The sequence below is a fragment of the Petaurus breviceps genome, unplaced genomic scaffold, assembly GCF_028583685.1.
Source record: "Petaurus breviceps papuanus isolate PSGF00001 unplaced genomic scaffold, PetGlider_PUasm1.0 99, whole genome shotgun sequence".
NCBI classification, from domain to species: Eukaryota; Metazoa; Chordata; class Mammalia; order Diprotodontia; family Petauridae; genus Petaurus; species Petaurus breviceps.
The window spans coordinates 4,844,001-4,867,075 of NW_027187465.1; the positions used below are offsets into that span (position 1 = coordinate 4,844,001).

The following is a 23,075-nucleotide window of genomic DNA, read 5'->3' on the forward strand; positions in this document are numbered from 1 at the left end:
CTCTCTCTCTCTCTCTCTCTCTCTCTCTCTCTCTCCTCCCTTTTTTTCTCTTCCTCCTCCATACACAAACATACCTATCGTGGCACCGCTCACAAATACTCACTCGGGTCCCTGGGACAGAGAAGAATGTAAGAAGCACACCTTTAAGCTTAGAATGAAGAGACCCACACCTTGTGACAGGGCCATATACAAAATCTCATAAAAGGAAGCCTGCCCACGGCGTGCAGTGACGCAGGATTTCATGCTCCCTGGAAACACCCGCTTTCTCAATGGCCAGGAAGTCACTCGGGCACCCAGTGAAGCCACACAAAAAGATTTTGAGATCCTCAGATTGTATGGATAGATGGCAAGGCTTTCACCCAATCTCCTTCAGTACACACACCTCCGGATTCCCACCCTCTAGCATTCGAGCTACATTCTCTGGGGCACTCCACTTCCTGCACACCCTCGGACTCTCGTGGCCACATCTAAGCAGTCCAGGCACCAGGCATGGGCGCTTAACTCGGGCCTCTCTCTCCTCTAGGAGCCCCGAGATAGCCCCTCTTACTCCGTCCTACGCCCGGGAGAAATGGACACACACCTGATGGAGACGCGCTCACACGTGTCTTTTCCGAGCCTGGCGCATTCCGCAGATACAGACAGACTTGGACACTCAGGCTTGGACATGGGGCATGTGGCCACCATTTGCGCCCAGCCGGTCGGAGGCCCTTGTTCACATACACACGCGCGAGCGCGCGCACACACACGCGCGCACACAGACACACACAAACACCACACGCACGCATACCATCCCCCTCCCCCTCTCCCAGGTTCTGTACAACTGCCTTCTGGGTCTCCCGGACTCCTAACCCTAGACTTCGTTCTGGGACACTAACGGCTGCCAGGCCAGGAGGTGGGGGGAGGGGGGGTGTGGAGGGGGGGAGGAGAGGGGAGGGAAGGTGGACCTTAGCGCCGCCAGACGGGTGCTTGTCCCTTTATCTCGGTTTCACTAGGCCCGCATAGGCTCCTCCCTCCCACCCTGGCGCTCTCTCTGCGCCCAGGCCGGTTCTCCTGTCACCGCGCTAACGAATAACTTCCACGTCCGATTTCTTTTCTTTCCCAGTTCTGAAATCTCTAAGCCATCAGCAAGGAGGATAGTTCACATGAAAACTAATTACATAAAATCAATATTTAATCACAGCTCAACATCCTGATCCTGCAAAAAAAAAAAAAAATCCTTTTAAAACTCTGCCGCTCAGGACAAATTCCTCTTCTGGCCATTTATTTATGGAGCTCATTTTTGGGGTGCGGGCTGGTTTTCATTCTTAATTTCAAGGATGGGATGAGGAGGGGAAGAAACACCCCTGGCTGTTCGCGAAGCACCAGCACCTGAGCTGAATTTGGGAGCGTCCCGGGCTTAGCTTCTTCTATTTCCCTTGGGCTGTAAAACTGTGCACCCCTTCACCCTGCCCGCCCCCCAAAGCCTTTCCCCCAGGAAACTTGGTTGGCTCTGCGGCCTAGCTTCGTCCAGAGCGCTTCTCCCTGCCAAGAATGCAACAAAGTTGACATCCGGCGCTAGGTGTCGGCGGAACTCGGACCCAGGGCCCTCTCTGCTGCAGCCTCCAGAGAAGGGCACCTGGGAATCGCCCCAGCGCCCGGAGGGGCTCTTGTGTTTGGGTGGCTTCCGAAGCAGCGTTTGTTTTGAAGTGGGCTCCCGAGCCAATTGGCTTTTTGATAATGTCGAATTCAGTTTCGGATGCCACGCACAGGGAGGACTGGAGTGATTAAACCCTTTGGGGCTGATAGGTGGTGGGGACATGGGGAAGATTTTTATACACCATGCATGATTTGTATTGAGATTTAATGGAGATCGTGGGACATTTCAAGAGTTTTCCAGGGACGTGAGCCGTAGTGACAGGGCCTGGTGCTATCTTCAGCAAGGAGGATTTTCCCTCCCTCCCTTCTCTCCCTCCCTTCGCCTCTCCTCCCCCTCCCCCCCCCCCCCCCCCCCCCCTCCCTTCTCCCCTCCCCTCCCCCCCCCCCCCCCCCCCCCCCCCCCCAGCCCTATCACCTCCAACCACTGACTGCCGGGCAGCTTTCAGCCCCAGTGGAGATCAAGAACAGCTAAACATTTTAACTAAGATTATTGGGATAAATATTTCATAAAGAGCAGAGAAGATATTAAATTACACCTATTGATTCTGGTATCACAACCCAATTCCACTTCTTAGCCCCTCTGGACTAATTGAGCTCTTAAGGAGGCCTAGCCCCGGCCAGGCATCGAACCTGGAGCACAAGCCCGGTTCGCGGCACTAGAGACTGCTCAGGAGCGCTCTAAGCGAGCCGCCGGCCAGCAGGCCCGAACTTTGCGCCTTTGTGCTGGAGACTTTGGGGTCGGGGACTGGGCTGGGCCAGGGGCCCCAGTGCTCCGCTAGGCTCGCTGAGGACCAGGCGGCCCTGACCCAGCCAGCCCCCGTTTCCTTTCTCCCAATCCGCCCCAGGTCTGCCGCTGCGGACCTGAACCCGAAGGGGCCCGCTAGCTCTGGTGCCTCGGGCCAGCAAGTGACTAGGGAGATCCCGAGGCGGCAGCGATTTTTGACTCCCAATCAAGGGGGCAGGGAATCGATCCTGGGCACCCAAACTTAAAAGTGTTTCTCTGCAACACTCCCGCGTACCCCCTCCCCTTCTTGTTTCTCCCCCCACCTCTCCGTGGCTGCAGCCTCTACGTTCGTCTTCGGACAGGAAACTGCGCCCCCGCCCCAGCTGGACTAGCTAACTTGAGTACCAATCCCTGGGCGCACGCAGCTGGTTCGGTTCTGCTCTAGATCCAGGACTTCGGGGTGGCCCTGGGCTACAGCCCTGCCGGGAGAGAGCGCTGGCCTGGGCTAGCAGTTCGCTTCCATCAACACTTGGCGACTTTCCGAGGCCAGTCCGGGGGCTTTGCCTCCCGACCCCATTGTCTAGGCGTCCCGCACCACTCGGCCCGAACCGCCGCCCACCTCCCCACCTCTTTCCCTCAACTGTCCCCCTCCCCACTCCTAGCTATCCTGGCGAGTCCCGCTTCGGATCAGTGGCGGTGGGGAGGAGATGAGGGGCAGGGGGTGGGGGGTACTGCACGGGAAATCGAACAAAGCCCAGCTCTCCCTCCTCCTTCCTCCCGTAAGTCCCCTGCTTTCACTCTCTCTCCCCTCCCCCCCCTCCACCCCCATTCCCCCTCCCGGCCCCCCGAGGTCCGAGGTACTGAGGGCACTGGAGATACTGGCAATGACTGGGGGTGGTGATCACGGGTGGGGTGTATGGGGGGGAAGCACCGGCTCTCTGCGGGGGCTGGCTACCCGGCCTCAGCTCCGGACCACCTTAAGAGTGAGCCCCGCCCCGGGCCCGGAGCTCGCGTCCCGCTGATTGGCGCAGACCTAATGGCTGAAATTGATTGCTGAAATGCAAAACTTGTTGCTGGTTCCCGAGCGCAGGGCGAGAGACAGAGACAGAGAGAGGGGAGCGGAGGGAGACCCTCGGAGCGCCCCACACCGAGGCCTCCCCCCCGCCCCCAGCCGGGAGAGGGGAGCGAAGGCCCCAAGTTCCTCCTTTCCCCTGAGCCCAGAGAGAAGAGCACAGCGCGCCACAGCCCCCCTTATCGGCTCCCACCCCTCCTCAACCCCCCCTTCCCCCTCCCCGTCCGAAAGGGGGAGTGGGGGCTCGGAAGCACCTCGGGGCAGAGGCCGGGCAGCAGAGAACCCAAGACCCACCTCTCCCCCTCCCCTCAGCAGCCCGAGCGGGGGCAAACGAGCGAGTGCAGCCAAACTCCCAGCCTCGTACCAACGGTCAGAAAGGCAAGGGGAGCGAGCGAAGGCATTGCAGGACGCAAGGGGAAGAAGGCAAGGCGGCTGAAGTGTCCGGCACCCGAAGCGTCTGAGTGCTGCACGCTCGACCTGCTAGCCCAGAGCCGCGGGCACCTAGTCCCGCGGAGGGGAAGGCGTCCGAACGTCCGCCTGTACCCCCCATCCCAGCTCCTTGGGTCCGTCACAGGAGCCCGGCAGTTCGCAGAGCCAGCAGCCCGAAGCCTCCAGCCCCAGGTGCGGAACTACCTCGGTACGTCCCAGCTCTGCCGCGAACCCGGATCGGGGCCCCACGTTCGCCATGCGGATCCGTGCCTCCAGCAACCGGATCCTCTAGAACAGAGGCAGCTTGAACCGCGCTGTCTGGGGGAGAGCGGGGGTCGGATCAGAGCCAATCCGGCCGGAGAATATTTGGACAGGGGGGCTACCAAGACTCCAGGAGGGGGACCTTCCGTCCTCCAGCTCTAGCCTGCTCTGAATGACTTCCCTTCGAGGGGCCTTTCAGCTGGTGCTCCTGGGGTGCAGGCGGCATCTCTCCGGACCCCAAGCAATTTGGACTTGAGAAGGTGATTGCCTTTTCTCCCCTCCCCCCTTTCCCTCCCCCCTCCCCACTTTACTTTTTGTCACCGTAAGAGGCCCTCATAGCCTCCCGCCCCGAACGGCTGCGGCCCCGGGGGCCGGCTTCCCCGCCCCTTCCCCGTCCCCCTTTTCCCCCCTCCCAAGACACACGCGTCTCCGTGCGAACCGCCCGGGGCATGTGGCCGGTTGCTCTCCCCCTAGAGGCCTTACCACTCTGCAAGATGTGAACCCTGCACGCGGGATTCCGGCTGAGGCACTATATTGGGTGAGGAGCGGAGACCTCCACCCAGCCCCCCCATTCCCACCCCCTGGTGTCCCCGGCCCCCGGTCCAGGCTCCGGCCCCAGGGCGAGGTGGCGGCGCGCGCTGCGCCCTCACTCAGTTGAGCGCGCCCAGAGCCGCCTCGGAGCGCCGGTCCGGGGGGCACAGCGACCTGCAGACAGGAGGCGAGCGGGGAGAAACAGGCTGTCATGCCCTATTGATTCTCCTCCGCCCTCTGACCCTCTTCCCCCTCCCCCGAAAGTATGTTTGGCCTGGATCAGTTTGAGCCTCCGATCAATAACAGAAACGCTGGCCAAGGCGAGAGAAACTTTGGCGAACCCGGCCTGAGCATGAACGGCCACTTCAAAGCCCCGGCTTTTCACACGGGGGGGCCGGCAGACCCGACCATCAGCGCTCTGGGCGAGCCTCCTCTCCTGGGTATGAACATGGGCATGGCCGGGGAGCCCTACGGCTTCCACGGGCGAGGCCACTCGGAGCTGCATGCTGGGGGCCTGCAGCCGCAGCCGGTGCACGGGTTCTTCAGCAGCCAGCAGCCTCACCACGGTCACCCGGGCGGCCACCACCCTCACCAGCACCATCCCCACTTCGGCGGCAACTTCGCAGGCCCGGATCCCGGTGCCTCTTGCTTGCACGGAGGCAGGCTCTTGGGCTACGGCGGCGGTGGGGGTGGCCTAGGCAACCAGCCTGGCTTCGCTGAGGGCTACGAGCACATGGCGGAGACCCAGGGGGGTGAAGGATTCGGGCAGCAGAGGCCGGGCAACATCCCCGAGTTCCAACACCACAGCTCGGGACCCTCGGGCCATGCGGTACCTGCCCCATGTCTACCCCTTGATCAGTCTCCCAACCGGGCGGCCTCCTTCCACGGCCTCCCGGCCTCCAACAGCTCTGATTCCCACAGCTTGGAGGCGCGCAGGATGGCCAACCAAGGGGGCGTCGAGTCCCTGGAATACAATTACCCTGGCGACGGGCCCTCTGGACACTTTGATCTGCCAGTGTTTTCTCCCTCGGAGTCCGAGGGTCAGCTGCCTCACTATGGGACTGGCAGGCAGGTGCCAGGGGGCGCCTTCCCGGGAGCCTCAGCCCTGCCCAGGGCCCCGGGCATGGTGGCCATGTCTAAGATTCATCCACAGCAGCAGCAGCAGCAGCCCCAGCAGCAACATGGTGGCGGAGTGTTCTTCGACAGGTTTGGAGGGGCCCGGAAAATGTCAGTGGGCATGGAAGCCGGGGTTAACGCAGCCAGGCACCCCTTAATGCAGCAGGCCCCGCAGCCGCCCCAGCCGCAGCCCCCTCCCCCCCAGCCGCAGCCCCAGCCGCCGCCGCCGCCACCGCAGCAGCAGCAGCCGAGTTTGCTAGCCAGACAAAACTCATGCCCTCCGGCTATTCCCCGGCAGCCCCAGGCTGAGGCCAACCCGGCTAGCGGCAGCTTGCAGGACGGTGGGCCCATCCTTCAGAACCAGCACGCCCAATTCGAGTACCCCATCCACAGACTGGAGAACAGGAGCATGCACCCCTATTCTGATCCAGTGTTTACCATGCAGCACCCGCCGCCTCCCCCTGCTTCTCAGCAGCAGCAGCAGCAGCCGCCGCCGCCACCTCAGGCGCCGAACCAGAGGCTGCAGCACTTCGATGCCCCTTACCTGAACGTGGCCAAGAGGGCGAGGTTCGACTTCCCCAGCACCCCGACGGTGGACCGCTGCTCTTCGTGGAATGGCAGCCTGCACAGCGGAGCGCTGGACAACCACCTGTCCCCTTCGGCCTACCCGGGCCTGCCGGGCGACTTCACACCCCCAGTGCCCGACACCTTCCCCCCGGGCCCAGCTCTGCAGCATCCGGGCCCAGACCCCCAGGCCTTGCAGCAGCAGCAACAGCAGCAGCAGCAGCAGCAGCAGCAGCAGCAGCGCCAGAACGCGGCCCTCATGATGAAGCAGATGGCGTCCCGAACTCAACAGCAGCAGCAGCAGCAGCAGCAGCAGCGGCTGCGCCAGCCTGGCCTGCCGCCGCTCAGCCACCCCGGGGACGTCGGGCCAGGCAGTGGCCTGGTGCACGGGGGGCCGGTGCCCAGCCTGGCCCAGGCGAACTTTGAGCGGGAGGGCGGCGGGGGCGGCGGGGGCGGCGGCGGGGGCTCCAGCGGCGGCGGGGGCGGGGGTGCTGGGCGCATGGGAAACTTCGACCCGCAGAACCCTCACTTGGCACAAGAGAGCGCCTGGTTTCCTGGGCCCCACCCGCCTCCTCCACCACCGGGAGACCTCCTGCCTCGAAGGCTGGGTGGTTCCAACTTGCCCCCCGACGGTAGCCCCCACGAACTGGGCCTGGCGCAGAGCAGCTCTGGGATGCTCTTCCGGGGACCGGGGGTGACTGGGCTAGGATTGCAAGAGTCGCTGAGGATGCCCGGTGAAGGCCACGTGCCTGCCCTCCACTCGCCCGGCTTGCACTCCCAGTTCGGGGGCAGCCTCGGTGGCCTTGGCCAGTTGCAGTCTCCCGGGGCCGGAGTGGGCTTGCCTAGCACCCCTTCGGACCGCAGAGCACCACCGCCCGACTTCGCGGCGCCTCCCCTGGGCGGCCAGCCGGGCTTTCCGTTCGGCGGGACCAGCAGGCAGGCCACCCCACTGAGTAACCCCGGCGTGAGCGCCTCCCCGGGCGGCGGGGGCGGGGGCGGCGGAGGCGGGGGCACCTACCCTCCGCAGCCCGACTTCCAGCCTAGCCAGCGGGCCTCGGCCAGCAAACTGGGCGCCCTGAGCCTGGGGTCCTTCAACAAGCCTAACTCCAAGGATAACCTTTTCGGCCAGAGCTGCCTGGCCGCCCTCTCCACCGCCTGCCAAAACATGATCGCCAGCCTCGGGGCGCCCAACCTTAACGTGACCTTCAACAAGAAGAACCAGCCCGAGAGCAAGAGGAAACTGAGCCAGACCGACTCCGACGGGGCGGTAGGAAGCGGAGGGGGGGGCAGGCGGCGGCGGGGGGGGCGGGGGGAATTCGGGGCCGGATTACTTCCCCAGCGGAACTGCGCCGGGGGGGCCGGGGCCCGGCGTCCCGGGAGGGACCAGCGGCGGAGGTAAAGCCCCGGGTCCCCCTAACCCGCCCGCCCCAGGCGATGGCACGAGCCTTTCCCCCAACTACACCATTGAGGCCACGTCGGGCAACGACGGTAAACCGGTGCCCGGAGGAGGCGGGCGGGGTCGGGGGCGCAGAAAAAGGGACAGTGGCCACGTGAGTCCCGGGACCTTCTTCGACAAGTTCTCCGCTGCTGCCGCTGCTGCGGACAGCGGGGGTCCGGGCGTGAGCCCGGGGCAGCAGGCGACGCCTGGCCCTCCTGGCGGAAGTTCAGGCGGGGAGCCCCGAGGGGCGCCCACACCCCACGACAAGGCCCTAACCTCCCCGTCGTGGGGCAAGGGGGCCGAGCTGCTCTTGGGAGACCAAGCCGACCTCATGTCGTCCCTGGACAGCGGGATCCAGAGCGGAGCCAAGTCGGCGGGCAGTTCCCCGCACGTTGGGGACTTCGCTGACGAGGTGAGCACGGGCTATGCCAACGAGGACCAGGTATCGTCCAGCTCTGACAGCGCGGCCTCGGCCCTGGCCAAGCCCAGCCGCAGCCCCCTGGTGACCGGCTCTCCGAAGATCCCACGGGGCCCGGCTGGGGAGCACGGACAGAAAGCGGCCCCGGGCCTCGGCGGCCTCCTCACTACCTCTACCTCGACCCCAGACAGCTACGGCCTGAGTAGCAGCAGCGGGGCGGCCCACCCGGGCACGCCGGGCCTGGAGCAGGTCCGCACTCCGACGGGCAGCACGTCCCCGCAGGACGAGATCCATCCGCTGGAGATCCTCCAGGCGCAGATTCAGCTGCAGCGGCAGCAGTTTAGCATCTCGGAGGACCAGCCGCTGGGCCCCAAAGGCGGGGGCAGCGGGGGCGGCGGCGGCGGCAACAAGAAGGCCGAATGCGCCGGGGGCCAGAACGGAGACAGCGAGCTAGGCGCTTGCTGCCCCGAGGCGGTCAAGAGCGCCATGAGCACCATAGACCTGGATTCCCTGATGGCTGAGCACAGCTCCACCTGGTACATGCCCAGCGAGAAGGCTTTGCTGGACGGCCCCGAGGACGACAAGACGCTGGCGCCCTGGGAGAAGTCCAAGCCCCAGAACCCAGTCAGCAAAGAAGGTAGAGGTACCGTGCCTTCTTCCTCCCCCTCGCCCCCCCTGTCTGCCGGTTCTTCCTTCGGGGTCTTCTGGGAGGCCTAGCTTCTCACCATGCTCCTGGGGAGCCTCCCCTCCTACCCCAATCCTGCAGGGGAAGGAGGGCGCCCTGGTAGTGAATGCCTTCCCTGACTTCCAGCTGGGGTCTGGCGACATCAGAGGAACGCCAGAAAGCCTGGGGACTCTCTCTGGGCTAGCGCCCCACTAGACCTTTAGGCCTTCCTGGTGGAGGCTGGTCACCCTCGTTTGCCCTGTGGGGGATAGGCCTTGTCTGCTACTTAGCTTTACAGGACTTCCTCTTCTTGCCTCCCCTCTTTGGGTGGCTGGTGCTCTGAGGGGCCTGAGGAAAAGGCTCAGTTTGCGGCTGGGGGTAGGGGGATGAGGAAGCAGGAAAAGTTCATAGGAAATCTCACCCCAGCCCTCGGGTCCCAGAGGGGCAGCAGTAAGTCTGGCGGAGCAGTCTCCTCTGGGTTGGACAGGTTGAGTGTCTTTCTGCTTTCCCCCTCCCTCTTTTTAACTCCGGAGCAACTTTTGCAGGAGTTAAGGGGTTGTTGCACATAGGTGGAGGTAGGACTGTTTGCCAAGGACCCTTTCCCAAGTCATGGCAGAGACCCTACCCTTTTCTACATAAGTGCACTGCTTGGTCTGAGGCTGGAATAGCTCTGTGCGTGTGTGTATGTGTGTGACTTTCCACCTCCATCCCCCTTCAAACTCCCCCCTCCCCAAATGACTGCCATTTATATTCCTGCCTGCTGATCTGTGTCCTAAGCTGGGTAGGCGAGGGAGGGAGGGAGGGAAGAAAGGAAGGAGGGAAGGAAGGAAGAAAAGAAGGAGGAAGGAAGGAAGAAAAGAAGGAAGAAGTAAGGGAAGGAAGGAAAGAAGGAAGGAGGGAGGGATGGAAGGAAGAAAAAAGAGAAGGAAGGAAAAGGAAAGGAAGGAAGGAAGAAGGGGGAGGAAGGAGGGAAGGAGGGAAGGAAAGAAACAAGGAAGGAAGAAAAAAGAAAGAGGGAAGGAAGAAGTTGCAAGGCCTTGTGCATGTCTCTGAGGCCCTCCCTAATTTGACAGGTGCTCTTATAATGAATAGCTGTTTTGTCTCGTTACTATCCTTGCTTATATTCATTGAGAATCCAGAGACCTGTCAGGGCTCCCACGACTGTCCCTGGATTTCCTCTGGCTTTTTTTTTTAAGACATTTTATGTTTCTGGGGAGGGGGATGCATAGAGAAGAGGGGGTGACTGAGACTGACAAACTTTTCTAGGGCAAAAGGCCTGGGCACATATTCTTGGGAGGCTCAGAGGGCCAAGGGTTTGTCACTAGGGAGCTGTTCAGGGGTGACAGATGTTTAATTCCGGCATTCGTTTCCATTATAGGTCTCCCAGTGTCTAGAGGCCATTATGAGTCTATAAGTTGAGGAGGAAAAAGACCTTAGATGGAAAACCATTGGAGTTAAAGTGATAACCGTTCTTTTTAACCTAAAGATGACTTCGGCTCCTGTAGATTTCCGTTTTATTTTAATGAGGTCATTTTTTTTTTAAAGGCTAATGACTTCTTAAAATTATATATCACAATTAAAAAAAATATGCAGGGTCTTCTTCCTTCACTCATCAGAGTCTTGTCAGCCAGCCAAAAAGCAGCTTGGTTAAACCCGCCTTATTATGCCTTCCTCATTAGTGCCCTATTTACTGGACTAGGACCTAGCTGGCTTCCTCCTCCTCCTCCTCCTGCTGCTGCTGCTGCTGCATCATCTCCTCTTCCTATTTCTCTTCTTTCCTCTGCCTTCTTTTTGCTACATCTTCCTCTTTTTTCTTTCTCTTCCTCACTTCCCTTCTCTTTGACTTCTGTCCCCCTTTCTTCCTCCTACCCTTTCCTCCTTTCCCTTCTTCATTCCCTTTCTTATCTTTTCCTCCTTTAATCCCTCTTCTCTTCCTTTTGCTATTCCCCTTTCCTTTCCTTCCCTTCTTCCCTTTCCTTCTTTCCCTTAATTCTCTTCACTCTCCTTTCCCTCTTTCTTTTTTCTTCCTTCTTTTTGTTCTATCCTCCTTTCTTCCTTTTTCTTATTTTTTCCTCTGTTACTAATTCTTCTGATTCCCTTTCCTTTTCTTCTTCCTAGTTCTCTTTCTTCTCGTTCCTGTTCATCTTCATTTTAATCATATTTCTTCTTCTTCCTCCTCCTCCTTTTCATCTCTTTCCTTCTATTCCTCCCTTTCCTCCTCCTCCTCATTTTTCCTCTCCTTTCTCTCCCCATCCTTTAGCTGCTTTTCCCTTTTCCTGAGCCTCCGCCTTCTGTTGACTGGGGCTTGTAGACCAGGGGTAGCCCCTAGGTTAAAGACACAGATAAAATGGGCCTTAGGTGGCCCAGCACAACTCCCTAGATCTCCAGCTTCCAGCTCCCAGCTCCCAGCTTCGGGGGGCTGACTCTCCTCCTTGGGTTTTCTGAAGCGTGAATGGTCGGTCCCTGCCGTTTGCGTCTTTGTTCCTGGTTAATGCCCAGCCCAGGACGCTCTCCCTGGGAGCCGGAGCCGGGCGTGTTTAGCATACACAGCAGCCACTGGTGCCCATCAGTATTCTTCAGGCTTCACCCAGGCAAGGACATAAATTGGTTTTGTTTGGGGCCTTCCTCTCTTCTTTTCCATTTTTAAATGGAGTTGCGCACCAGCGTCCTTCCTGGCCCCTTCTCCTTTATTTTCTTGTCCACAACATCTCGATTGGGCTGGATCAATAGCTAGTTAGTACAAATCACAGCTCCTGTCATCTCTACCTTGGCACAAATGCCCCTCCCCCTTCCTCCTCCCTCAAATCATTAAAAGCAGATTGGCGAAAATGGTGGTAGTGGTGGGGGGGTCAGGTGTGGGGGAAAAAGTTCTAAAAATCCATGCTGGCTTGGGAGATGACAAAAAACTAAATGGATAAATTCGAATAGCCACCTTATGGTCATTTACATCTTTTCCTGCCCTCTCTGTACACCTTGTGTGGAATTAGCAGAGAGTGAGAAGATGGGCTGATTTTGAAGGAGCCTCTTTGGGGTTTTAGTTGGAAAAATAAACGAAATGACCTCTGATTGGAGAAATGGCCCTAAAGAAATGGCCCTTGCCTGGAATTGAAGTGTTTATTTTTGGAAAGAGAATCTGGTGGTATTTGTTTACTCCATCCCCACTCCCCCCCTCAAAAAAAGGAAAAGTGGGTCCTATCCTTGGCATTGTCCTCGGGGATTAGCTCCCGAGCTGCTGAGTTTAGCCGGTGAACATCAGTGGGCAGAAAGGGACCCCCAGTCCCTTGGTTCTCTTTGTCTCTTGCTCTGTGATGTGGGAAAGGAGGAAGCAGAACCTTCCTCTCAGTAAAGCCTGGAATTTTGGTTTTTGTCAGACCTTGGTTCTTCTCGACCCACCATCCAGAGCCTTCCAGGGTATCTCATTCAGATCTTACTTTTCCCTCCCTGGCAGTAAATAAGAAAGATTAAACTTTTCATTATGATGAGAGCCTGCTGCTCCCATCTGCCTACATTGTGGATTCCCTCTTTCATTACAGATAGCCTTCCCTGATAGTTCTTCCCTGATAAGCATCTGAGGGCTGACCACTCTCTCCGGCATTGGCTTCTTTCTTGAGGTTGGAAGGTCAGGGCCTGTCCTTAAAACAAAACAAAATCAACAACCCTATAAGCAATCTGTGGCCCTCTCTCAGAAATTAGCTTTTGCTTAGGGAAAAGATGCCAGTAGGAAACCCCCAACCTTAGCATTCGAGGCTTAGGAGGGAGAAGACCCATCATCCTCCAAGGAAAAGTACCTACTTTATTTTGTCACTCGCTATAAAATACTTAGCTACTGGAATGATTAAATATTAACACCGTTTCGGAATTCTTCCCGCCCTGGTGACAAAATACCAGTCCTGTGTTTAGCAAAATGATCCACACCCAGGCTGGAAGGCCCAAATAACTCTTCTGGGTGGCATGGAGTATAAAACTCCTGAGACGTGCCCAGACTCTCCTATGGGTTCCCATGTCTTTCCTCTAGGCGGGAGATGTGGTGGGAACTTGTACCAAGACTTGCAGCCCTGCAGAGTCTGAAGCCAAAACATCCCATAAGATGCAATATTGTAAAGCCTTCTCTGTCATGGCTGCCTTGATGGTCTGGGGGGGGGGGGGAGAAAATTAAACAAGATAGAAAGCCACAATGTTCATTTGGGAAAAGTAGTTCCTAAGTTGCAGATGTCCCAAACTGGAAAAGCAAAAAACTCAGGGCTACTTTGAAATGCACTCATTCTGCTTTTAGAAGACAGTCTGGGAAAAATTGAATTAGGGGGACTATAGATGGTTTTGTGCCTCTAAGGACTTCTATGATTGAACGGGGTGACTGTTAAGAGAGAAGGGAACTGTTTATATTTTAAAATCTCTCTCTCTTTCTCCCCCCCCCCCTTTTTTATCCCTTCCTGTGAAGATATCTGGTTTTGATGGATTTCAGGACAGATGTAAAAATGGCCAATACCATTAGATTCTTGAATCGACAGATTTTCATGGGGTTTATATGTTTGGCCTGTTTGTTTTAAGACAGCCTAAATTCGTGGTATCTATAGTAAATTCACACTTATTAAGTGCCTGGGGGACTCTTTCAGGATTAGAAATTTGAAGCAGTCCCCAACACCCTCTTCCATCTCCTCAGCTGGTGGGGTTTCTGTGGATGGTGGTCCCTTTCAAAGAGCAGTTTTACATTAATCTGAGAGGAGCCATTGGGAACTCTTGCCTCCTGTTATCTGACCCCAAAGCAGAAAATCCCTGGGTGGGGGATAGGGAGGACCTAAAAAATCTGAGCCCCGTCTGAATAGCATCAAGATAGCTCTATGTTGGTACCAATTTCCCACTTCTGAGTCAATCAAAGGCGGCAAAATCAGGCTAGCTGGACATCCGTCAGTGTTGACAGGTCTGAAATCGGCATCTGGATTGTGGCAGAAAAAGCCTTGAATTGGGAGTCAGAGGTCGTGGGGGAGGTGAATTCTACCTCTGCTACTTCCTACCTGGATGACCTTGGCCAAGTCCCTTCCCCTTTCTAGACCTCAGTTTCCTTCCTTTGTCAAATCAGCAGCATTAGACCACATAAGCTCCAAGGGCCGTTCCCAGCTCAGCAGCCTGTGAAGTTATTTAGAAAGTGTATTCTGAGAATTGATCCCCACCCTCCCCTCCCTCCTACTTCATTCCCCCTTTAAACCTTTTACTGATGCTTTGAAAATTCAGGGCCAAATTATACTTAAATGATGGGAAGTGAGGTACTTTGGAGAGCCTTAGTTTGCTTTATGATTGTTTTTTCCCCATCAGACTTTCTAAGGTCCCTGCCTCCTTATAGCATGTGTAGTAGAGAACTGGGTAACGTAAACCTTTACAAGTGTTAATCAGGGGAGATGCAAACAGATCAGGCTCTAGTACCTTTCTGGGGAGGCAAGGGGGGGCACGAATCCTGTTCTCACTTAACCAGCCCAGTCCCCAGAACTACTCCTGATGTTCCGAGGCTTTTTAATATTTCACCGCAGTAATAAACCTGTCTCTCAGACAAGCCAACCAGCATAACCCCACCCCCCAGCCCCGCACACATCTGCAATTATCCATTTCCAATAAATATTAATAAAGGACAGAGACAATTTAAAGCTAGGGAGGTAGGGCAGTGTGGAAGTCATCCCTTTCTTTCATCTGCCACTGGATTTTTGCAACTCCTTTTATTTTAAATAACTAGAACTCGGTATAATATTTTTATGGTTTTATATATTTTATATAATAATTCTATACATATGCATGTGTACATGTATGTATGCATATACACTATACACACATATACACATACATACACATATACACACACTCATATGTGGAGGTTGAGGGGCTGCCTCTGGGGAGTCTCCTTCCTTAATATGAATTCATTTACATTTCTCCTAAGTTCCCTTCAGACCCAGTAAAGCAAAGGAAACATTAGACTATAGAAAGGTTCTCTTATTTTATTGAGATTTCTAGGAAAGGAGTGAGGCTCTATCTGTAAACTAATTTCTCTTTCTAGCAAAGACATTCGCCGATCCCTGATATGATTTTGTTTGCCTGACAGAGGTATTTAAACTTCCACAAAGCCTCTTAATAGTTACTGAAAATGCTGCCATCCTTGCCAAGAAGTTATACGATATAGTCTGCCGTTAGGAAATATACATCTTTAATAAATAATTCATACTGGATGGGTGGCATGTCTTGGGGAGGGAATTTTCCCCCCAATGGCAATTAATGGGAACACTTGATGAGGCCTCCGATGGGGAAGCTGGCCTCAGGCCTTAAAATCCTCCAGTTTGGGGATCATGCCTCGCTCCCACTTTTCCTAACCCTACCTCTCTCCTATGACAATCTCACTGTATCATTTCCTCTGCCCAGGTCTCCCCTGTGCCAACCATATTGAAGAAGATGGCCTGGGAGTGCAGACTGACCTGCTGGGTCACTTTGCTTCATTTGGGAAGGGAAAATCCTGCAGCTCTTTTCTGTCAAGTCTGTGTCCTATGTAGGGACAGGTGGGTTCAGGGAGCACCCCAAGCATATCATAAAACACCGGCGGCAGCGGTGGGAATTTATCGGCCCATCAGAGACAACCGTGTAAACTCTGGATAACAGGCTGATCTCCCTCTCTCTCCCCCTTCTGATGTCAGCCTTTTCCCCCAATTCCCACTCCCGACATCTCTTCCTCTCAAGAAATTCAACTAGCATAACTTTTCTTGTTTGAAATCAGAATTTCAACTCGCCAGAGACGTTTATTTAGGGGATTCTTTCCAATTTTAGAGCCACTTGGGGTGGACAGATTTCAGTGTAGAGATTGGTGTTTATATGTGCAGGCAAATTTGAGTGCATGATGGGGAAGAGATGTCATATGTGTTGGTGTGTGTGTGTGTGTGTGTATGTAGGTCCTTGGAACCCTTTGGAAGGGCATGGGTTCTGCTCAGACCTGTTGCCACGTGGGGGAGGGAGGGGTGGGACAGGAAAATAAAGAGCCTGTAGAACTGCCTGGAATGGTGTGGCCAGGGCAGGCACCAGGCTTTCACAAGCAGTCACCCGTAGGGAACCGGTGCCCCTATGTAATTCTCTAGGTGGGAGATGGAGACACAGGCCCCCATACACATAACACTCTGATTTCTAACAAATGGTCAGGCTGTCTGGAGCAATCTACTTCCTGGTTATTTTTAGAAAGGGAGGGCAGGGAAGAAATTAGTGAGATTCAGACTCCATCGACGGCTTTGACCGAAAAGGTCTGAGTTTTGTGAGACATGAAAGGGAGCGGAGGGACAGAAATAGAGATGTGTATGAGATGGTCGTGTGCTCTTCTGGACCAGAGGGGATCTGGAGGTGGCGGCTGTGTTTCAGAGAGGAATACTGCATTCCACTAGCCACCCCAGCATGGCCCATGCTATATTGGGTTGGGATGGGGAGTGTGTGTGTGTGTTCTCATGTGGTTCTGTGGATCTGTTTGTATAGGTCTATACTGAATAGGCTCAGATGAGGGCCGTTGACCCAGACAAATTCTCTGAGACCATCTCTTGGTTTGGGTCTTCTAGAGTAGTGCTGGCTTGCCATTGGAAATGCCTATCACTATCAACCTTTTTGTAGCAATGACAAGCTTGCCGACAGCATCAGATCCTTCTGCTTTTCCTAAGATTGTGGCGTCTGCTGCCCTTTGGGTCAGGGACAGAGTCTCTGTAGAATGACCCAGATAATGTCCCAATCCAAATCTCTAATCAGCCTCTCCATCATCTATCAATACCAGTACTGGAGTTTTGATTAGAAGATGCCTTTGAACATACATATTTCTGAGGGCAAAACTTTCTTTTTATTGAAGATTAAGAAAAAAAAAATCCTGCCAGCATATAAACGGGACTGAATAAAGGTCAGTCAGTTTACCCTCTTGGGGTATAATTATTCTAGGACATGCCTGACTGCTTTGTTTGGAGAGGCTGTATTTTAATCAGCTGTTCATGAGCTTTGGGGTGATGAGGAGCTGCCCTGGCCATGGCATCTGACCAGAGATGTTGTAGAAGAAGAAAAAGGCTACATAGTGTTTCAGAACCCTGAGATTCACTTGGTGCCGATCTACCAAACTGATATGTTCAAATCTTGGAATTTTGGCCTTGATAAAAAACATATTTGCATGCCCGAAGGCATTCTCTCAGGGTAGAATCGACAGCCCGGGTAGAGGAGGAGGGTAAAGGGTGGTAGGGAGGGGGATTTTCCGGCCACCCAGACTTGGAAACCCAGTGTCATTGTAGCGAGGTTAGTTTCCAGGCCTCCTCCTTGAGATGGACCAGGGAGAGAACTTTCCAGCCCTATAGCCTTGCTGAGTGAAGATTTAGTCTGCAGAGCCCTGATCCAAACGCTGTTTAAGTGAAAGCCTGGGATTCAACAGCTGGAGAGCTTGGTGTGTTCATTTCATCGAGCTCACTGGCTTTCATATTTCATTGAGAACATCGTAGGTGGTATGGGACCATCTCTCTCCAGCACTACCCCCTCCCCTTGCCCCCTGCCGCAATCTAAAACAAAACAGAGAAAAACTAGCTTGTATGGTTTACTCTCCTGATTGAGGCAGACAGAAGCTCAGGGTGGTGGATGAGGTGTTCATATTTTCTTTCTCGCCGATATAATCAAATGTGTGCTTTATTTCCAGCCTCCATCTTGTCTCTCCTTTCTATGCTGCCCTTAGAAAATGTGTTGTTTCTGTGACATAACTGATTTCTGGTAGTGAATTTAAAAGCGTGTGTGTGTGTGTGTGTGTGTGTGTGTGTGTGTGTGTATGTCTGTGGTTTCTGCTGCTTTGATTTCTCTCATACTTTGCCTAGTGTTGAGATTTCTTTTAATTGACCAGTATGAAAATCAGATTTGCTTCTGGAAGCTAGCTTAAGGATCTAGTGACTAAAAGTGATCCTTTGGTTACCTCACAGTGATCCTGTGACTGAGTCATCAAAGTTCTGTCTTCTGGAAAAGCTAGAAAAGGTGTGGGGGGAGGTAGATGGAGGGGGGGAGAGACAGAGACAGAGAGAGACACACACACACACAGAGGTACACACAGACAACCAGAGAGAAAGAGACATACACACAGACCCAGAAAAGGGAGTCAACAGAGAGATACTCACAGAAAAAGAGGTGAAAAAAGGAAGACAGATAAAGAGACATAGAGAAATAGAGAAAGGGGGAAAGATAATTCAGACACTAATAGAGAAAGAAGGGAAAAGAGAGAGAGACACAGTGAGAGAAAGTAGAGGAAGGAGAGAATCAGACACATAGACACAGAGACAGAGACAGACATACACAGACAGAGAGAAAAGAGTCAGATCCACACAAAGAGAGACAGACAGACAGACATGGTGGGGGAGGGGAGGGTAAGAGAAATAGAGGAGACAGATGGAGGTAGATGGGGAAAGAAATACAAAGAAGGACAGATGGAGATAGAGATAGACAGACAGATAGATGCTTGGAACAGGTCTCATTTTTACACATGGTATGGCTGGAGAAAATCTCAACATTTACTCAGAGATCACCTAACTTTTCCATGTCTTTGTAGAAAATATGAATTGACTTTGGTGTTCTTATGGGGCCAAGGAGCTGGGCTAAATCTTCCCTCTCCCTGCTTCTTGGTGCAGTGTGTCTCCTGGAATTCCATCAAAAACAAAATGGCCTGGATATATGAGACTTTGGTATTTCTCTTTTCCTACTTCTTCTCATGGGTAATAGTTTTCAATCCCCCCTCCCTACCCCGACCATCTGAAAGAGGGTACTCTTCGAGTTAAAAAAAAAAAAAAGATTTGACATGAAGCTAACTTTCATTTGAAGTCAAAGCTCCATAAGAAATTGACTCCCAAAGATGTGGTTTTTTTCGGGGCCCCTTTGGTCAGAGCTTCAGTTAGCTAGACTGGCACAGGAAAAAGTTGTTTTTGAGAACTTTAAGCATCTCCTAGGATCACGGTGGGAACACTTGGCCCCTGACTAGTGACTAACCCACCACCATCTGCTAATCTCGTCCTCTGGACTCTACAATCAGTGCAAGGTCCCAAGTCTGGCCTCATAGCCACTGTTTACTTTGCTCCTTACCAACGACTGTGTTGTCTTTAAACGTGAATACCCCAGTAACTGTGCTCAACTCGGCTCTTTGGCGGGAATGTCTTCGATGGTGGGGGACTGAGAAAAGAGAAACACAAAAAGGTCCCAAGAGACCCTAGTCTTTGTCTTCCTCTCTGGCTCTTAGATGAGGCTGCAGGGCAAGTGCGCATTGGATCTTTGGCTGGGAGTTTGTCGAGAATGTCAGGACTAGCAAGACGTAGGGGGAAAACCGCTTTGGCCAAGTGAGCCTGCTTGGACCAAATCAAGGCCGGGTCCCCATGCATCTCAGGCATCCATTTTTATTGGTCTGATTCTTCCATCCCACTGGGGGAAGGTTGCAGAAATGATGTTTGCAGTGGGTGTATGAGTGTGTGTGCGTGTGTGTGTGTGTTGTGTGGGATTTATTTATTTTGTCTTGCCCGCATGGAGGGATTGGTGTGTTGAGGGCCATGGGCCTTGGTGAACTGTACCTGTGATCTGAAATGACAGAGAGCTAGGACTTTTTTGTTAGATTGGATGGGATAGTTTGTCTTCCTTCATCAGTTTTTGGGGAGGGTGATGAAACCATTAGGGTGCGGGAGGAAAAAGGAACTCCAGCATCATATTTATTATATAAAGCCCCTTGTTCACGCAGTAGGTAGACTGTACATAGCCATAAATAATGTTCTTTGTTTGGGGGTGGGGCGGGTGGCAGCAGACAGACCCTCTCAATCCATCTTCAGAAACGGTAGGAGTACAGTCTCAAGACCCGAGGTGAATCAGTCCCTTACCTCCTTTTGCCCGCGTTTCAAACTGGTCCTCTGCTGGTGGATCTGTCTGGTGATATCCAGGTGTATGGAGGGGAGGCATCAAATGATGCCCTCAGTGGAGGTCTGCTAGTGTTCAGAGACTGTTTCTGTTTAGAAGGGGGCTGGGGTGGGGATGGTAGTGGGCCTGACTGCAGGGCCCAGGAGAGGGGGGCCGTTGGCTGAGCTCTTCATGAATAACTCCTCTCTTGCCAACTTGCTCGTGAGGGAGACCTCCGTGCCAGGAGGACAGGCTTCTGGTTTCTTACCCAAACCCCTGAGACATTTAAATATCAGAGGGAGTATAGAAAAAAAGACACTCCCCAAATGAGGGGTGAATCTTCACCTGCCTCCCTACCACTATTTCCCAGTGTGACCACGTTTTGTGGGATGCGTGCTCTGGACCAGTCTTGGTTCCCTTTGATGGTGTCTTTGCTTTGCTCAGAGAAAGGCTCACTCACTCACTTGGAATTACTATCATCTTTCTATGTTAAGATTCCTTTTTTCCCCTCTGAATGGTAAGGGGGGGAAAGGAGGCAAGATGAAGAATTGAACAAAGAGGTAGTTTTCTAAACTCCCAGGGAGCCCAGGAATGGATGGAAAGCACGGGAAAGAGGAGTGAGTAGGGTTGGCCTTCTGCCTTTCCACCCTGTCTGGAGATGACATCTCCCCTTCCCCCGACCCCAAATCATTGTCGTTAAACCTTCTGCTCCATCATGGCAAGGCCTGAATTGGCTAAAAATATACTGACCTCTTCAATGGCCTGCTATGTTACTTTTTGTTGTTATTAGAGAGACCTCATTTTTTTTTTTTCATATTGGGGAAAGGAGGATGATGGGGGAAGGTTTTAGACCAAATTTGGTTTGAAAACAGGAACAATTTAATGATCCTTCTACCGAGAAAATGTCCAAATTGTTTTGTTTGTCTTAGTTAGTTGTCCATGAAACACAAATATACAGTCATGCAGAGGGTGAGCATGAAATTAATTTTTTTTACAAAGAGTTTCCTCTCGCTGAAACTTGAGGGCTTCTCATACTGCAACAGCAAACCAGGTTCCACCTCTCCCTCAAGCAGGGTCCTTTCAGCATATCTTTATGGGAAACCTGCTGGATTTTGCCTCAGAAGAGAGGCAGCCTGGACCTCTCACTCCTGGGGGTTCGTTAGCTCACAAGCCTATCTCTATTGCCTGCCTCGAGTGATAACTGGTGGAGTGCCCCCAATCCCTCCCTTCTACCTGGTTCCCAGGACGGGCCGTCCAGCCATGCTCGCTCAGCCCGATCTGTTTGCTGACGAGGCTTTTTGGAAGTGGCTTTCCAGTTCATGACTCCTTTGTGCTCATGGCCAAAGACATGAAATTTCTCTTGCTTCTTCCTTTGTTCTCGGGCCATAGAAAGTTTCAGGGCATAAATTATTAATCTGTTTGTAGCGATCTACAAAATGGCTACATGTCCACTTGGACAGTGAAGATTGTGTGTGTGTGATGGGAGTGGGGGGCACTCGCTGACATTCTGTTCCGACAAATGGTAGCAGGACACGCTGGCCCTAGGGGTGTCCAGATCAGATCGGCAAAGGTTCCCATCACTTGGAGACCGTGACGTGGCCTCTCGTCCCTGTGATGGCCAGAGCTTTCCTCTGCCACATCAGTTTCTGGCTGATGATTAATGTCAGTGGTTGATTTTTTTTTGAGGGGGGGGGAGAAGGGGAGATAAGGTCTTGGCTAAGATACTTTCCCCCAAACTCCAGTTTTTTCCCCCAAACATTTTAAATGAGTTCATCCAGAAGACCCATTTTCTTTTCAAGAAGTAGGTGGGGGAGCTAGTCTGTTGGCCTGAGTCAGACAGAAATGAACTTCCCCGGGCTGAGAAAACACACATTTGGAGAGATGGAGATACAATTACTTTTTTTATGTGGGCCTATTAAGTGTAATGGAGGTTTGGTGCCTGGCCTTAAATTCGGAAGGGTCTTTATCTAAGCCCTTAAACCAGAGACCGTTTCCTGTAATTACAAAACGGGGCATAGGCCAGGCCAGTAAATCTAACTGGTGGAGTTGGCCACAGGGCTTAGGGATGGGGACTATGGTGGGAGAGGAAAAGGGGCACCTGTTACCTGTATACACTATACAATTAGTATATTTCCAGATTCCTGGTTTGAAAGATTGTCCCACTGTGCCGAGAGAGCCCAAGGACATTGGGAGCTCTGAACGGCAAGTCAAGAGATTGGGTCCCGGGTACTTGGGAAGGGGATTGCCTCGGGAGGTCGCCTGAGCTCTGTCAGTGCAGGCCAGATGGCCACTTGTTTGGTTTTGGTAGTTCGTGTTCTGTTTGGGATACCTGAGGCCCCTTCCAGGCCAGACATTCTGCGATTCTGTGTGTGCTTGTGTCTCTGAGTTAAATGGATTTGGCTGGCCAGTTTGCTGGTGTAGAGTCAACAGAGAGAATCATTATTTTTTTTGAGCCAGAAAGAAATGTACGTGCAGATAGTGTTTTGAAACTTCTGGAATTCTGGCAGAATTGGAGGCATTCAGAACTGATCGCTTTCCAGGCTGGTGTCCCATCGCAGGGAGGGTCCGGTTTGGCAACCTTCTGCTCAGGGCAGGGTTGCTACTGGTCCATGGGATATATCTCTCCTCCTTGACTTGACCCAGTGAAGGCCGGGGCACCCAAGTTTGGGGCTAGTTTGTTGAAAGCAGTCTTGTTTAACTCATGCTTGGTTTTTTCCCTCTTTTTTTTCTTTTTTCCTTTCAAATAGAAGGTTTGCAGGGGGGTGGGGTGGAGAAATGTCGCTGAATTGGGGAAATCTCAGCCCAACGTGTTTGTTTGGTCGCTTAAAAAACATTTTGTTTTCACGGATCGTTTTTCATTCTTTCCACGTAGGATAGAAAGTGGAAGGTTCCCAAACCGTGGCAGTAGTGAAGATGTATATGTGTGTGTGTGTGTGTGTGTGTGTGTGTGTGTGTGTGTGTTCCGTGTGCATTGCCACTACTTAGTCAGTATAGACCAACATCTGTACATAGCCACAGTTTCTTAGCTGATCAAGGGATCAGGAGAATCTGACTAAAACTTAAACCATTTTCTCCCTCTTTCATTCTGTTCCCTAGCATGTTCCCAGAGGTCTCTCAGTGGTATTTGTTTTGTCCTTCAGAAAAAGAGAGAGAGAGAGAGAGAAGAGAATTCTGTCTTCCATCCGAACTCCCTGTTGGAATAGATTTTAAGGAGTTATTTATTCAAAGTGCTTGAAGACCACTCCAGCCCTCAGCCATCGGGCTGCCCCCAGTACTAATGGCAGTGGGGCCTATTACGGAGCCGTGAAAGAATATTGTAAATGGCTTATGCAGAAA

The 23,075-nt window shown here is 53.3% G+C and overlaps 1 protein-coding gene and 1 long non-coding RNA gene across 2 annotated transcripts in view; one reads left to right on the plus strand and one right to left on the minus strand.

The window, feature by feature from the left end:
- LOC138156472 (uncharacterized) overlaps positions 1-866 on the minus strand; it is a 5,972-nt gene extending 5,106 nt beyond the window's left edge. The window contains exon 1 of the long non-coding RNA XR_011167156.1: positions 581-866. This is a non-coding gene — a long non-coding RNA (uncharacterized lncRNA). The remainder of the gene's footprint in view (positions 1-580) is intronic.
- Positions 867-4,678: 3,812 nt separating this feature from the next.
- The window catches only part of MN1 (MN1 proto-oncogene, transcriptional regulator), a 78,176-nt gene continuing 59,779 nt past the window's right edge, over positions 4,679-23,075 (plus strand). Inside the window, 2 exon segments of the mRNA XM_069081811.1 lie at positions 4,679-7,610; positions 7,612-8,825. Coding sequence (XP_068937912.1) covers positions 4,918-7,610; positions 7,612-8,825 — 3,907 coding nt within the window. The 5' untranslated portion in view covers positions 4,679-4,917.